The sequence below is a fragment of the Vidua macroura genome, unplaced genomic scaffold, assembly GCF_024509145.1.
Source record: "Vidua macroura isolate BioBank_ID:100142 unplaced genomic scaffold, ASM2450914v1 whyUn_scaffold_270, whole genome shotgun sequence".
In the NCBI taxonomy this organism is placed as follows: Eukaryota; Metazoa; Chordata; class Aves; order Passeriformes; family Viduidae; genus Vidua; species Vidua macroura.
Window position 1 is genome coordinate 16988 of NW_026530626.1, and position 15993 is coordinate 32980.

General features: G+C 71.7%; 3 protein-coding genes across 3 annotated transcripts; 1 reads left to right on the top strand and 2 right to left on the bottom strand.

Annotated features, from left to right (window-relative positions):
• Positions 1-66: 66 nt before the first annotated feature.
• On the top strand, positions 67-2572 carry SYCE2 (synaptonemal complex central element protein 2). The gene is given in 5 exon segments (XM_053969608.1): positions 67-326; positions 1544-1568; positions 1570-1629; positions 1631-1717; positions 2218-2572. Coding segments are annotated over 5 exon segments (474 nt in total). The 5' UTR covers positions 67-219; the 3' UTR covers positions 2413-2572.
• Positions 2573-2651: 79 nt separating this feature from the next.
• Positions 2652-6585, bottom strand: GCDH (glutaryl-CoA dehydrogenase). Its single transcript, XM_053969609.1, has 11 exons — positions 6557-6585; positions 6230-6325; positions 5555-5695; positions 5037-5099; positions 4503-4673; positions 4222-4351; positions 3925-4144; positions 3741-3844; positions 3527-3652; positions 3285-3445; positions 2652-3203 (listed from the first exon to the last, which is right to left on the bottom strand). The coding sequence occupies exons 2-11, from the start codon at positions 6306-6308 to the stop codon at positions 3124-3126; spliced, it is 1275 nt and encodes a 424-aa protein (XP_053825584.1). The 5' UTR covers positions 6309-6325; positions 6557-6585; the 3' UTR covers positions 2652-3123.
• A 250-nt stretch (positions 6586-6835) lies between these two features.
• On the bottom strand, positions 6836-15763 carry MAST1 (microtubule associated serine/threonine kinase 1; the record flags this gene model as incomplete). Its single annotated transcript, XM_053969607.1, is given in 18 exon segments — positions 6836-8273; positions 8362-8504; positions 8576-8667; positions 8669-8728; positions 8948-9070; positions 9374-9487; positions 9489-10439; positions 10522-10702; positions 10793-10911; positions 11638-11747; positions 11966-12014; positions 12016-12048; positions 12050-12090; positions 12192-12293; positions 13094-13259; positions 14010-14145; positions 14235-14374; positions 15550-15763. Coding segments are annotated over 18 exon segments (3640 nt in total), but the record flags the coding sequence as incomplete, so codon positions are not given.
• Between the last annotated feature and the right edge of the window lie 230 nt (positions 15764-15993).

Sequence of the window (15993 nt, forward strand, 5' to 3'; positions counted from 1 at the left end):
CAATCAGCAGCGCCGAGGTGTGAACGGCGGGCGCCCATTGGGCGGCGGCGGGGCCCGCCCAGCGGGGCTCCGTGAGGACGGTGTGGTGAGGGGCGGCCGAGGGTCCCAGGTACGGCCCCGACCCCGAGCCCGGCAGCCCGGCCCGAGCCCGGCTTGGTGCCCCCAGCCCGACCCCGGGCTCCTTCCCCTGCAGCCCCCCGCCCCCCTCCCGGGGCCGGGATGTCGCGGGAGGAGCCTGAGGGTCCCGAGCCGGAGGCGGCGGCGGGCGGGAGCCCCTTCCCGGCCGAACTGGGTGGGGACGAGCCCCGCGGCGAGGAGCCGGACAGGTACCCGCCTTCACCCTGCGATTTCAGCGAAAGCGGAGGAAAAAGAGCGGGGGGGATGATGCAACGGCACCGCGGGGAGTGGGGGGGGTCACCACGAGTCACGACGTTAATTAGAGGGTAATTCTCAATTAACGGGACTGGCAGGGCTGTCACAGGGCGGAGCCTGTCCCTGTCCCGGTGGTGTGCGACCCTGAGAGGGTGCGCGGCCCTGATCGGGGGGTCCTTGTCCAGAACCTGTGTAAGCCATGGTTCTGATGGGGCAGGGATGTCCCTGTCCCTGTGTGAGCCATGGCCCCGATGTTTCTCACCCTGTCCCCATGGGGTCCGTGCCCCTAACATGGTCCCTGTCCCTGTATGAGCCATGGTTCTGATGGGGCAGGGATGTCCCTGTCCCTGTGTGAGCCATGGCCCTGATGTTTCTCACCATGTCCCCATGGGGACCGTGTTCCTGTGTGATCCACGGCCCCAATGTCCCTCACCCTGTCCCCATGGGGTCCATGCCCCTCACAGGGGGTCCCTGTCCCTGTGTGAGCCATGGCCCTGATGGGGTGTCCCTCTCCCCATGGGGTCCATGTCCCTCACAGGGGGGTCCCTGTCCCTGTGTGATCCACAGCCCCAATGTCCCACATCCTGTCCCCATGGGGTCCCTGTCCCTCTGTGATCCATGGCCCTGATGTCCCTCACCCTGTCCCCATGGGGTCTGTCCCTGTGTGACCCATGGCCCTGATGGGGCAGGGATGTCCCTGTCCCTGTGTGAGCCATGGCCCCAATGTTTCTCACCCTGACCCCATGGGGTCTGTCCCTGTGTGACCCATGGCCCTGATGGGGCAGGGATGTGCCTGTCCCTGTGTGATCCACAGCCCCGATGTCCCTCACCCTGTCCCTGTAGGGTCTGTGCCCCTAACATGGTCCCTGTCCCTGTGTGAGCCATGGCCCTGATGGGGTGTCCCTGTCCCTGTGGGGTCCGTGCCCCTCACAGGGGGATTCCTGTCCCTGTGTGATCCATGGCCCTGATGTCCCTCACCCTGTCCCCGTGGGGTCCCTGTCCCCATGCGATCCACGGCCCCGATGGGGTGTCCCCATCCCCGTGCTATCCACGGCCCCGATGGGGTGTCCCTGTCCCCATGCGATCCACGGCCCCACTGGGGTGTCCCCGTCCCCGTGGGGTCCACGGGCTGCCCCTCGCCGCTCCGTGAGGGTCCCGTGTTCCGGCCGAGGCCGTGCGCGGAGCCAGCACTGGGTCCCCCGCTCCTCCCTGTACTTCGCCTCGCTGGACGCCGCCGTGGAGGGGCTGCAGCAGCGGGGTGCACGACGTCCTCGGCCGCCTCAACGGCGGCCGCGAGGAAGCGCACACGGAGCTGAGCGGCGTCAGGGACAGCCTGCTGCTGAAGGTAGGCCCGGAGGGGTCCCCTCCCTTTCCCCCCCCCCCCCCCCCCCCGGGGCACGGGCAATCGCGTTATTCCGCCCGGTTTGGCGGCAGAACCGAGGCAGAGCCCCGGCGTGGAGGCAGCTGCGGAGCCCGGCCGGGGGGAGCCCCCCGAGCCCCGGCGGGGGCGGCCGCAGCTGCCTCCGGCCCCGCTTCCAGCGGCCCCCGATGTCCCCCCTTGTCCCCACGCTGCCCTCGCTCCGGACTTCGCTCCCGCCCGGGGGGGACCGGCCGGGGGGGGTCCCCAGGCCCCCGCGCAGATGGCGGCCCGGCCTGGCAGCTGCGGCCCGCGCTGACCCGGCTCTCGGTGGCCACCTCGGCCGGCGCCGCGGCTACCGGGGCGCAGCTGGCGGCGGCCGGGCCAGGCCGGGAGCGGCGCCAGCGCGGGCGGGCGCAGCTGCCCCCCCGGCCCCGGGGACGGTGGCCGTGCCAGCGCCGGGACGAGCCGTAGCCCCGCTCGGGCAGGTCTCGGAGCTGGCGGAGCAGCTGGAGGAGCGGCTCTTCCACCGCTACGGCTTCCACAACGGGCTGATCCAGGAGCGGCTGCAGGCGCTCAGCGAGGTGTTGGAGCGCGTGGAGGGCGTGCAGGCCGAGCTGCGCCGCATCTGCTGCGCCGTGGAGGCGGCTTATCAGGACCTCTGCCCGCAGCCCGAGGGCTGAGGGCACCCCCAGACCTGAGCGGGACCCCCCAAACCCACGGCACCGTGCGGCTGTGCCGGGCCAAAGGGGGATTTTGGCCCCAAAGCGCTTTGCTGTTGCTGTTGGTGGTTGGAACAAATAAAGGGCTGAAGCCGACCCAAAAGCTGGGTGGGGGGGGGGGGGTCTGTGATGGGCTGGGACCCCCCACCCCGAGAGCAGAGCTGCGTCCTGGCAGGTTAATTAATGCTGACGAGCAGGGCTGGCATGGAGGGGCTGTCCCACCGTTTATTGGCCACGGGGCTGGCAAAGGCACCGAGACGGCACCGGGCACGGGGCCCGGCACCAGTGGGGTCCCCTGAGTGACACCGGGTCCTGTCGGTGACACCGAGTCCCGTTGGGGACAGGAGGTTTGCTCGGTGGCACTGGGTCCCATCAACGACACAAGATGTGCTTGGTGCCACCGGGTCCCGCCAGTGACACGAGATTTGGTTGGGGTGACGCCGAGTCCCATTGGTGACACGAGTCCTGGCTGGTGACACAAGGTCCCATCAGTGACACCGGGTCCTGTCAGTGACACTGGATCCCTTCTGGGGATACCTGGCTCCGGTTGGTGACGCTGGCTCCGGTCAGCGCCGCCATCTCCTCACACCCCTTCCCACGAGGAGCAGACCCCATCGGTGCCGCCGGTGCCACCACGTCCCCGCCGTGCCCACGCTGCTGCTGCGTCCCCCACTACGTCCCCTTTGCCGGGGCAAAGGCCTGGATGCCGGTGATGGCGCGGCCCAGGATCAGCGCGTGGATGTCGTGGGTGCCTGCGGGGATCCCCACACCTCAGTAGGAAAACCCCCTGAACCCCTCGGGGACCCCTCCCCGTGTGCCCCTCCCCGCCGTACCCTCGTAGGTGTTGACGGCCTCGAGGTTCATGAGGTGCCGGATCACGTGGAACTCGTCGCAGATCCCGTTGCCCCCCAGCATGTCCCGCGCGTCCCTCGCGACGCCCAGCGCCTTCCCGCACGAGTTCCGCTTCAGCATCGACACCATCTCGGGGGCAGCCCTGCGGGGGACACGGACAGGGACACGCTGACCCCCTCCAGAGCCCCCCCCGGGTCCCCACCCAGGGGACGGTGCCACCCACCTGCCCTCGTCCTTGAGGCGGCCGAGGCGCAGGCAGGCGTGCAGCCCCAGCGTGATCTCCGTCACCATGTCCGCCAGCTTCTTCTGCACCAGCTGGTTCCGGGCCAGCGGGCCCCCAAACTGCTTCCTGCGGGCCAGGGGAGGGGGGCACTGAGGTCTGGGGGGGCGGTGGGACACCCCCCCCCCCCTCCAAAGCGCCCCCAGCCCCCCGTTACCTGTCGAGCACGTATTGCCGCGCCGTCTCCAGACAGGCCTCGGCGGCGCCCAGCGCGCCCCAGGCGATGCCGTAACGCGCCTGGGTCAGGCAGCCGAAGGGGCCCTGGGGGACAGGGGGTGTCATCGAGACCCCCCCCCATGCCACAGGACCCTCCCCGGGGATGCCCTGGCCTCCCCCCTTACCGCCAGCCCCTCGGCGTTGGGCAGCACGTTCTCCTCGGGCACCTCCACGTCATCCAGGAGGATCATCCCGGTGGTCGAGGCGCGCAGGGAGAACTTGCCCTCGATTTTGGGGGTGCTGAGCCCGGGGGTCCCGCGCTCCACCAGGAAGCCCCGGACCCGCCCGTCCTCCTCGCACCGGGCCCACACCACGCACAGGTCGGCTATGGGCGAATTGGTGATCCTGGGCAGTTCGGGGAGGGTCAAAGGGGGAGCTCTGGGGGTCCCCCATGTGCCCCTCACCCCAATTCCGAGGCTCACCAGGTCTTGGACCCTCGCAGGGTGTAGGTGCTGGCGCCGGGGTTGTGCCGTGCCCGCGTCTCCATCCGCCCCGGGTCGCTCCCGTGGTTGGGCTCCGTCAGCCCGAAGCACCCCACGATCTCCCCCCGAGCTGGGGAGGGGGGCGTCAGGGGCGCCACGCCGACGCCCCCACTACCCCACCACTGCCCCACACACCCCACTCCTCCTCCAAAACCCCCCCGGCGCTGCCTCGCACACCCCCCACCCCTTCACCCCCCCCTCCCCGCGCTCGGGGGTCTCACCGAGGCGGGGCAGGAAGCGCTGGCGCTGGGCGGGGGTCCCGTAGGCCCAGAGGGGGTACATGACGAGGGAGGACTGCACGCTGAGCACCGAGCGGTAGCTGCTGTCCACCCGCTCCAGCTCCCGCGTCACCAGCCCGTAGCCCACCGACGTGGTGCCCGCGCAGCCGTACCCTGCGGTGAAACCCCCCCCCCCCCCCCGCGGTCACTCAGAGACCCCCGGGGTCTCCTCAAGGACACAGGAGCCCTCGAGGACCCTCCCTGGGGGGACACACAGCCCCACCCTGGGGACGGCGCCACCCCTCAGGACCCCCCGGTGTCACCCCGAAACCGCCCCCCGCGAGCCCCGCAGCGTCACCCCACACCCCATCCCTGACCCCCAGTGCCCCCCCCAACCCCTCCCATCTCCCCCTGAGCCCCCCAATAACCCCCCCCCCCCCGGGAGCCCCAGGGGCAGTCCTTGGCCACCCACGCCCCCCCCTCCCCCCCAATTCTGTCCTCAAATCGCCCCCGGGGGTCCCCATGGCCCCCCCTAACCTTGAATGGTGGGGCCCAGCAGCCCCAGTTCTCCCAGTTCAGTCACGATCTCCCGGTCAAAGACTGGCGGGGGAGGGGAGCAAGGTGGGGGTCAGGAGAGGTCGAGCTAAGGGGGGGCAGCGGGGGGACCCCCTGGGAGAATTTGGGGGTCCCCTACACGGCCGCCCCCACCCTGCGGGAGGGGAGCGGGAAGAAGATTTTTGGGGGGGGGGGGGTGCTGGAGGGAGTTTGGAGGAGTCGGGGAGTTTTGGGGTGGGGGTGTCGGGGGGCTTTTGGGGATACCAAAAAAGTCCCCTTTTTTTTTTTTTTTTTTTTTTTTGCAGAGGAAGGATCCTGAGGGGCGAATGGGGGGTCGGGCAGGTTTGGGGGGACACTGGGGACCCTCGTGGCAACCGGCACCGGCCGCTTCTGGAAGCGCTTGTGGGGTTTGGGGGCTCTCCGGGGGGGTTCCGCCTGTACCGGGGGGGGGGGGGGGGTCAGGCTGTCTCGGGGTGTTTTGGGGTCAGTTTTTGGGGTACCCTCGTGGCGGTTGGCGTGCAGCACGCGGGGCAGCAGCCGCTCCTGGCAGTACTTGCGCGTCGTGTCCCGCAGCAGCCGCTCCTCGGCGCTCAGCAGCCCCTCCAGCCCCAGCGCGTCCTGCCAGTCGAACGGGGCGGCGACTGGGGGGGGGGGCGGCACCGGGAGAGGGGGGTCGGCACCGGGAGAGGGGGGGGTCAGCACCGGGGGAGGGCGGGGAAGCACCGGGAGGGGGGGGAAGCACCGGGAGAGAGGGGGTCAGCAGCGGGAGAGGGGGGGGAAAGCACCGGGAGGGGGGGGTCAGCAGCGGGAGAGGGGGGGAAGCACCGGGAGAGAGAGGTCAGCACCGGGAGGGGAGGGGGAAGCACCGTGAGAGAGGTCAGCACCGGGAGGGGGGTGGGAAGCAGCGGGAAAAGGGGGAGGAAGCACCGGGAGAGAGGGGGGCAGCACCGGGAGGGGGGGGGTCGGCACCGGGAGAGAGGGGTCGGAAGCGGGAGAGAGGGGGTCAGCACCGGGAGGGGGGGGGTCGGCACCGGGGGAGGGCGGGGAAGCACCGGGGGGAGAGGGGTCAGCACCGGCGACTCGCGGTGTCCCCCCCTCGTCGCTGCCAGTCCCGGGGGGGGGGGGGGTCCTGCGCCCCCTCGCCCCGTCCCCCCCCCCCTCCACTCACCCTGTGCTCGGGGGGGGCTCGGTGCCCCCCCACCGGACACCGCTCCGGGCCAGGCGCGACACGCGGGTGGCCAAACGCAGCGCCATGGGGACGGGGCGGGGGTCTGGGGGGTCACACAGGAGGGTCAGGGACCCCCCGATTCTCACGCGTCCCCCGGGAACCCCCAATTCCCGCCAGAGACCCCCCCCCCCTTTAAACCCCCAATTCCCCCCCTCCCCCCAGAGACCACCGGAGACCTCGCGATTCGCCCCAAAGACCCCCAAGCGCTCCCCAACACCCCAAAAATCCCCCGCAACGCCCGCCGAGCCCCCCCACCCCCCCCCCGCCCCCGGACCGTTCGGGCTCAGCGGCGGCGAACGGACCCGGTAAGCCGTGACGTCACGGGGGGGGTGGGGGTGGGCGTGGCGGGGGGTGTGGCGGAAAAACAAAAAAAAAAACCGCACACCGGCGTTAACCCCGCGAGTGTCCGGGCTCGGGGGGCGATCCCGCGGCGGTGACGCCCCCAAATCACCTCCCGAGGGGGGGTCCGGGGGTCCCGGGGCGATGGCCGTGTCCCCCCCGGTGTCCCCCCCCGGTGTCCCCCCCGGTGTCCCCAGCGCAGGACAGCCGGGGCTCGGTGCTGTACAGCCTTTATTGGTCCCCGGGACCCCCCCGGCCCCCCCCTGCCCGGGGGGGCGTTTGCATAGCGAGAACGGGGGGGGGGGGAAGGGGAGTGATGATGTCACGGGGGGGTGGTGGTGATGTCACCGGCTTGGCTGGCCCTCGTGTGACGTCATCACCGGGTGGGAACCGGGCCTAAACACACACACACCCCCCACCCCCCACCACCCCCCCCCCCCGCCTCGGCGGTCACTGCAGCTGTGACATCACCGCCCTCGCACCTCCGGCGACGTCACAGCGGTGACGTCAGCACTCGAAGGCCGCCGGTGATGCCACGGCCGTGACATCATCGATTCCGCAGCGGCCGTGACATCACGCTGGAGGGGATGACGTCACCACCACCCCATCCCCAAGTGACATCAGAGCAGCGCCCGCGCCCCGCCCGTGACATCGGTGCTGTGACGTCATCACCGCTCTGACGTCAGCACCGGGAGCCATAACCGGGGGCAAACGGGAGACCGGGAGGGGGGAAGAGAGGGGCATCACCCTGGGGGGGGGGGGGGGGGTTCGTCCGGGTCGATGACATCACACCGGGGGGGTGTGCCGGGTCGGTGACGTCACACGGGGGGGGTGTGTCACAGTATTAACCCTTCGCGTACGCGGGGAGGGGCCGGGGGGGGGGGGGGGGCGCGACCCCCGCATGCCTGGGGGGTCCCGGGGTGCCCCCCCCACCCTATTTACAGCCGGGGGGTTTGGGGGGGGGGGCGGTGGGGGGCTCGGGTAAAGCTCAGCGCCCGGGGGGGCCCGCGGCGCTCCGGGGGTCCCCGGGGGTCGCGCCGGGCCCCACCACCACGATGGGCACCGGGGGCCCCCCCCCCCGGGGCCGCCCCCCCGCGCTCGTGCTCCTGCACCGGGCTGAGCGCCTTGGGGGGACCCCGCGCCCCCCTCTCGGTCTCCTCCGGTGCCGCGGGGGCGGCTCTGCCCCGGGGGGGCCCCCGAGCAGCAGCGGCAGCTCCTGCCGGCCCAGGCGGCGGGCGGGGGGGCGCGGGAGGGGGCGGCTCGGCCGGACCCTCGCCGTCCCACTCGGCCAAGCTCTGCAGCGGCGGCTCGGCCGGGAAGTCCTTGCGGGGGCGGCTCCAGCCCCAGCTTGCGGGGCGGCCCCGGCGCCGCCTTCTCGGGGAGCCCGCGGCGGGCGAGGCGCGGCGACTCGGCGGCCTTGGGGTGCAGCTTGGCGGGGAAGGCGGGCGGCGAGGCGGCGGGCGGCGAGGGCGTGTGGGCGAGCGGCGAGAGCGGGATGCTGCCGGCCGAGCGGCACCGCGCCGCCCGGTACTGCCGCTGCAGCTTCGGCGACAGCCCCTGCAGGGAGCTCGGCCGCAGGTGCGGCCCCGCCGGCGACGGCGGAGCGCTGGAGCCCGGCGAGCTGCTGGGCGGCGAGGGCCCCTGCGGGGAACGGGGGTGAGCGCGGGGGCGGGGGGGGGGGAAAGCACCGGGCACCGGGCGCCGGTGGCCACGCCCCTTCCTCAAGCCCCCGCCCCTTACCGGGGTCGCGCGCCCGCGCGTGCGTGGGGGAGGCGGGCAGCGAGTCGGAGGAGGAGAGCGAGCGGCTCAGTGACGTCAGCGAGCGGCTCGTGTGCAGCAGCGAGGCCTGGCGGGCGAGGTGCCGGAACAGCGCGCTGCGCCGCCTGGCGGCCGGGAGGACCGGTTACATCCCCCCGGTGTTCCGTCCCTCCCCGGTGCCACCCCCCGGTGCCACCGCCCGGTGCCCACCTCTCGTGGCCGCTCCCGGTGCCCCCCGCGGCGGTTCCTCCGGGCCATCTTGGCGCGGGCGCTGCGGCGCCGCGCGGGGGCCCAGGCGGATCGAGGTGTTCTCCAGCGGCGTCGTTGTCACCAGCACCTTCGTCCCGCTCTGGGCGACAGCGCGTCACGGGCGCGACCCCCAACACCCACCGGGACTCACCCCCCCCCCCCCGGTCCTGTCTGACCTTGCCGCGACCCCCCCAAATCTCTGTGACCCCCCCCCCGACCACAGCCATGACCCCCCGGTGACCCCAGAGCGCGCTGCGACCCCCCCCCCCCCCCCCCCCCGCACCCCATGACCGCCGCCCCCTCACCCCGGTGCCCCCACCTTGAGGATGAGCTCCACCACCTCGGTGTGCACCAGCCCGTGCACCGGCTCCCCGTTCACGTGCGTGATCAGGTCCCCGGCGCACAGCCCGGCCTCCTGCGCGGGGCCCCCCTCCTCCACGTGCTGCCCCCCCACCCCCAAAAAAAAAAAAAAAAACGGCGTCACCCACGGCGCACCTCGGACGCGACACCCCCCGTCCCCCACCGCCCTGTTCCCCAAATCGGGGGTTCCCCAAAACGCACCTGGATGGCCACGCACCCCCCCCCTCCCACCACCTTGTCCCCCTCCGTGTCCCCTCGCCCAAGCGACACCGGGCGCTGCCACCGCCGGCAGAAACCCCGTCCCCTCTTGTCCCCGCTCCTGCCCCAAAAATCCCCCTCCCCCCGTCCCCGTGTCACCGCCGCCGTGCCCCCCGGTGTCCCTGACCCAGACGACGTGGTGCACGCTGTACACGTCGCTGTCGCCCAGGTAGACGCGGATGGCGCGGAGGGTGAAGCCGAACTTCTTGCCGGGCCGGGGGATGGCGATGGGCGAGCGCGGCGGGGGCGGCCACGGCCGGGGCCAGCTCCCGGCCCGGCGACGAGTCCCGCGACGAGGGGTCCGACGACAGCGACCGCGGGGACATGGGGCTGCCCAGGGGGGACGAGCCGGGCGCCTCCCCCTGCGCCCCCAGACCCCGCTGACCGCCACCCAAAAAAAAAAACCCCAGGGAGAAAACCCCCCCAGACCCCCCACGGGCACCCACCGGGACCGGGGACACCCCACCCGTGGGACTGGGGGTCCCCACCACCCACAGGAACCCCATGGGAGACCCCAAATCCACGGCATCGGGGGTCCCACCACCCACAGGAACCCCCAGCCCCCCCCCCTCCCGCGGGGACCCGGGGGGTGGAGGGGTCCCTGGGTGTTTGGGGTCCTTCGGGGAGGGTCCTTTAGGGGGGTCCCGGGGGGGATTTGGGCTCCCTGGGAGGAGATCCCTGGGAATGGGGGGGTCCCGGGGGAGATTTGGGCTCCCTGGGGAGGGTCCCGGGGGGATTTGGGGACCCTGGGGAGGGTCCCGGGGGTATTTAGGCTCCCTGGGGAGGGTCCCGGGGGAGATTTGGGCTCCCTGGGGAGGGTCCCGGGGGGTATTTAGGCTCCCTGGGGGAATCCCGGGGGGATTCGGGGTCCCTGGGGAGGGTCCCGGGGGGATTTGGGCTCCCTGGGAGGAGATCCCTGGGAATGGGAGGGTCCCGGGGGGATTTAGGCTCCCTGGGGAGGGTCCCGGGGGGATTTGGGCTCCCTGGGGAGGGTCCCGGGGGGTGTCACCCACCGCTGGGGATGATGACGGACAGCGCGGTGGCCGACGCCGACTTGGTGACCTTCCCGGGGGCGCGGGGGCTGCGCTTGTCCCCCCCGGCCTCGGCGGGGGCCACCCCCGGGTGTCGCGGCCGCCGCAGCCCCAGCTCGGTGCGGGGCGGGGGCGGCTCCGCGGCCCGCGGCGCTCGCTCCCCTGCCGGGGGGACGGACACGGGGCGGCGGTGAAGGGACCCGGGGGCGCGCCGGGGACCCCTCCCCACCTTCCCGGGACGCACCCGGCTCCTCGCTGGCTCCGTCCGCGCCTCCCTCGCGGCCGCGTTGCGGGGGCACGGCCGCTCCTCGGGGGGGCCCGCGGGGCGCGCCGGCTCCAGCAGCGCCGAGAAACGGCGGCGGGCGCCCGGTGGGGGGCTGCCCTCGCCCTCGGGGGGCGGCCCTTCCCCCGCCGAGCGGTGCTTCCTGCGGGGAAACGGGCGGGGATGGGGGTTAGGGACCCCCGCGCGTCCCCGGGCTCCCCCCGGCCCGGGCCCGGCCCCGCCAGGTGCGCACAGCTCAGGTGATGCCGTTCTCCAGCCGCGCTCGCGGGCGAAGCCGTCGCGTCTCCCCTCGTCCCGCGGGCGCCCCTTGGGCTTGGGCTCCTGCGAGAGCTGCTCCAGGCTGCTGTACACCTGCGGGAGCGCACCTGGTCACAGCTGGGCACAGCTGGGCACACCTGGGCACGCCTGGGCACGCCTGGGCACGCCCACCGTCAGGCCCGAGTCCCACGGGACCGTCCCAGCCCCCGCGCGTCCCCCACGCCCCCAAATTTCCATCCCTCCTCCGCACACCTGTGTCCCCCCACCCCCTGCGCCCACCTGTCCCTGTCCCCTGTCCCCTGTTCTGTCCCTCTCCCTGTCCTTGTCCCCTCCTGTCCCTGTCCCCTCCTGTCCCCTCCCTGTCCCCTCCTGTCCCTGTCCCTGTCCCCTCCCTGTGCCTGTCCTGCCCTGTCCCTGTCCCCTCCTGTCCCTGTCCCCTCCCTGTCCCTGCCCTGTCCCCCTCCTGTCCCTGTCCCTGTCCCCTGTCCCTGTCCCTGTCCCCTCCCTGTCCCCTCCTGTCCCTGTCCCTGTCCCCTCCCTGTCCCCTCCCTGTCCCTGCCCTGTCCCCTCCTGTCCCTGTCCCTCTCCCCCTGTCCCTGTTCTGTCCCCCTCCCTGTCCCTGTCCCCTCCCTGTCCCTGTCCTGCCCTGTCCCTGTCCCCTCCTGTCCCCCTCCCTGTCCCTGTCCCTGTCCCCTCCTGTCCCCTCCTGTCCCCTCCTGTCCCTGTCCCTGTCCCTGTCCTGTCCCTGTCCCTGCCCCCTCCCTGTCCCCTCCTGTCCCTGTCCCCTCCTGTCCCCTCCTGTCCCTGTCCCAGCCCCACCTTGCTGAACCGGGGCGAGCAGGACGAGAACTGCCGGATCTCCACGGGCTCGTCCTCCGTCGTGTCCTCGTCCTCGTATGACGTCACGTGGGGGTACCTGTCCGACCGCGCTGGGGGGGGGGGACAGGTGTGGGCTTGGGGGGGGCCTTGAGGTGACCCCGGGGGGGGGGGGGGAGGAACCCCAAGGAGAGCCTGGAAGGGGCTGGGGGGGGTCCCAGGGGTGATCCAAGGGGAATCCCAGGGATATCCCACAGGGGGTCCCCGTTGGGGAGGGGGGTGTCCCGGGGCGGGTCTGGGGGGGGGGTCCCGGGGGGGGGGGGTCTCTCACTGTCGAAGTAGCTCGTGTCCTCCTCGGACTCCAGGTGCGGCACGAACTCGGGCTTTCTGCCGCAGCAGCCCCGTCCAGTCGAGCGCGGGCAAAGAACCCGTGGGCCTTCACCTCCTGAGCCCCCCCTGCGCGGCAGCGCCGGCTCAGGGGGGTCCGGGGGAGTTTTGGGGGGGGGGGGGGGTCCCGGGGTGTGGGGGGGGGGCGGGTGGGGGTCTGGGGGTCTCACCTGCCCCGAGGCGCCGCAGCGGGTCCGGCTGCAGGAGGCAGGAGATGAGGTGCTGCGCGTCCGGGGGCAGCGCCTCGTCCCCCTCCGGCCACAGGATCTCGTCTGGCAGGGGGGACACGGAGGGGACACGGGGGGGACACGGAGGGGACATGGAGGGGACACGGGGGGGACACGGGGGGGACACGGGGGGGACATGGAGGGGACACGGGGGGGACACGGGGGGGACACGGGGGGGACACGGAGGGGACACGGAGGGGACACGGGGGGGACACGGAGGGGACACGGGGGGGACACGGGGGGGACATGGAGGGGATATGGAGGGGACACGGAGGGACATGGAGGGGACACGGAGGGACATGGAGGGGACACGGAGGGACACGGGGGGGGACATGGGGGGGACACGGGGGGGACACGGAGGGGACACGGAGGGGACACGGGGGGGACACGGGGGGGACATGGAGGGGACAGCTGAGCACAGGCCCCAGACCTGAGGTCACCTGCCCCGTGTCCCCACGGGCCACACCTGAGGTCACCTGCCCCGTGTCCCCCCCCCGTGTCCCCAGGGGCCACACCTGAGGTCACCTGTCCCGTCCCCGCGTCCCCACTCTGCGTGTCCCAACGCCACCCCCATGTGCCCATCCTGCTGTGTCACCTGAGGTCACCTGCCCCGTGTCCCCCCCCTGCATCCCTGCAGGCCACACCTGAGGTCACCTGTCCCCTCCCCGTGTCCCCACACTGCGTGTCCCCACAGGCCACACCTGAGGTCACCTGCCCCGTGTCCCCCCCCGTGTCCCCAGGGGCCACACCGGAGGTCACCTGCCCCGTGTCCCTCCCCTGCATCCCCACAGGCCACACCTGAGGTCACCTGCCCCGTGTCCCCCCCGCGTCCCCAGGGGCCACACCTGAGATCACCTGCCCGAAGAGCTCCTCGGGGGTGTCCCCGAAGAAGGGCACGCAGCCCACCAGGAACTCGTAGAGGACGATGCCCATGGCCCACCAGTCCACGGGCTTCCCGTAGCCCTGGCGCAGGATCACCTCGGGCGCGATGTACTCGGGGGTGCCGCACACCTGGCGACAGGTGGGCTCAGCAGGGGACACGCCCCCGTGGCTGCTGCAGACACGCCCGGGTCCCCTGACCCCGTCCCACCCTGCCCCTGGCACACCTGAGGGCAGCTGGGCACACCTGTGGCACACACCTGGGCACAATCTGGCACACCTGCAGTACCCACCTAGCACACCTGGGCACACCTGAGCACCACCTGGGCACACCTGAAGCACCCACCTAGCACACCTGGGCACACCTGGGCACACCTGGGCACACCTGAAGCACCCACCTAGCACACCTGGGCACACCTGGGCACACCTGCAGCACCCACCTAGCACACTTGGGCACACCTGGGCACACATGGGCACACCTGCAGCACCCACCTAGCACACCTGGCACACCTGGGCACACCTGGCACACCCCACCTAGCACACCTGGGCATACCTGGGCACACCTGGGCACACCTGAAGCACCCCACCTAGCACACCTGGGCACACCTGGGCACACCTGCAGCACCCACCTAGCACACCTGGGCACACCTGGGCACACCTGGGGCACACCTGTGGCACACCTGGGCACACCTGCGGCACCCACCTAGCACACCTGGGCACACCTGGGCACACCTGCGGCACCCACCTAGCACACCTGGGCACACCTGGGCATACCTGCAGTACCCACCTAGCACACCTGGGCACACCTGAGCACACCTGGGCACACCTGAAGCACCCACCTAGCACACCTGGGCACACCTGGGCACACCTGGGCACACCCACCTGCTTGTCGCGGGAACTCCCCGCGTCGTCCTTCTCCATGTGCCCCTCGTACAGGTTGGTCGTGAGGCTCATCAGCCCCATCTTGGAGAGCCCGAAATCCGTCAGCTTCACGTGGCCCAGCGAGGTGATCAGGAGGCTGCGGGGGACGCGCAGGTGAGCCGGGCGGGGCCCAGGTGAGCCGGGCGGGGCCCAGGTGAGCCCCCCCCCCCCCGGCCCCGGGCGCACTTGTCGGGTTTGAGGTCGCGGTGCACGATGCCGTAGGTGTGCAGGTACTCCAGAGCCAGCACGGTCTCGGCGAAGTAGAGCCGGGCCAGCTCCAGCGGCAGCGCCCCGATGTGCTTCAGCAGCGTGGCACAGTCCCCCGCCTGGGGACACCGGGGGACACCGGGATGGGGGGGGACACCGGGGACATCGGGGACACCGGGGACATCGGGGACATTGGGGACACCGGGGATGGGGGGACACCGGGGACATTGGGGACATCGGGGACAGGGGGGACATTGGGGTATTGGGGACACCGGGGACATGGGGACGGGCGGGACGGGAGGGACACCGAGGACATTGGGGACAGGGGGGGACACCGGGGACATTGGGGACATCAGGGACACGGGGACATTGGGGTATCGGGGATAGGGGGGGACATTGGGGATATCGGGGACAGGGGGGACACCGGGGACATCGGGGATATTGGGGTATCGGGGACATTGGGGACACCGGGGGACACGGGGATGGGGGGACACCAGGGACATTGGGGTATCGGGGACATCAGGGATATTGGGGACATCAGGGACATTGGGGACACGGGGATGGGGGGGACATTGGGGACATTGGGGACACCAGGGACACGGGGACATTGGGGACATCGGAGACAGGGGGGACATGGGGGGACATTGGGGACAGATGGGGACGTGGGGGGGGCATGGGGACAGCTGTTACCGCAGAACCCAGCCCCACATCCCCGTCCCCATCCCCGTATCGTGACATCCCGCCCCATATCCCGACACCCAGCCCCATAACCTGATACCCGGCCCCATAACCTGATACCCGGCCCCATATCATGATACCCAGCTCCATATCGTGATATCCAGCCCCATATCGTGACAATCCAGCCCCATATCCCAACATCCAGCCCCATATCCCCTTTACCCATCGCGATATCCCCACACCCAGCCCCATATCCCAACACCCATCCTCATAAACCTGATACCCGGCCCCATATCGTGATATCCAGCCCCATATCCCAATACCCATCCCCATATCCCGACACCCAGCCCCATATCCCAATACCTATCCCGATATCCAGCCCCATATCCCCCTTTACCCATTCCCATATCCCCACACCCAGCCCCATATCCCAATACCTATCCCGATATCCAGCCCCATATCCCAATACCCATCCCCAATATCCCAACAGCCAGCCCCATATCCCAATACCCATCCCCATATCCCCACACCCAGCCCCATAACCCGACAACCCCGCCCCTATCGCGCCGCCGCCGCCCCTATCGCGCCCGCCGCGGCCCCTATCGCGAGGCGCGGCCCCACCTTCCACGTACTCCATGACCATGCAGAGGTGGCGGCGGGTCTGGAAGGAGCAGAACATGCTGACCACGAAGGGGTTCTCGGCGAACGTGAGGATGTCGCGCTCCACGAAGGCCTGCTGCACCTGGTTCCGCAGCAGCAGGTTCTGCTTGTTGATCTTCTTCATGGCGAAGCGCTGCCGCGTGGCCGTGTGCCGCACCAGGTACACCGCCCTGCGGCCGGGGAGGGGTCAGGACACGGCCCCGGGACCCCCGGGACCCCCCTCGGGAACCCCACCGGGATCCCCACCGGGATCCCCGGGACCCCCCCCGGAATCCTCCCGGGACCCCCCCCCGGGACCCCCACCGGGACCTCCCTCGGGAACCCCCCCGGGACCCCCAGGTACACCGCCCTGCGGCGGGGAGGGGTCAGGGCATAGGCCCCGGACCCCCGGGACCCCCGC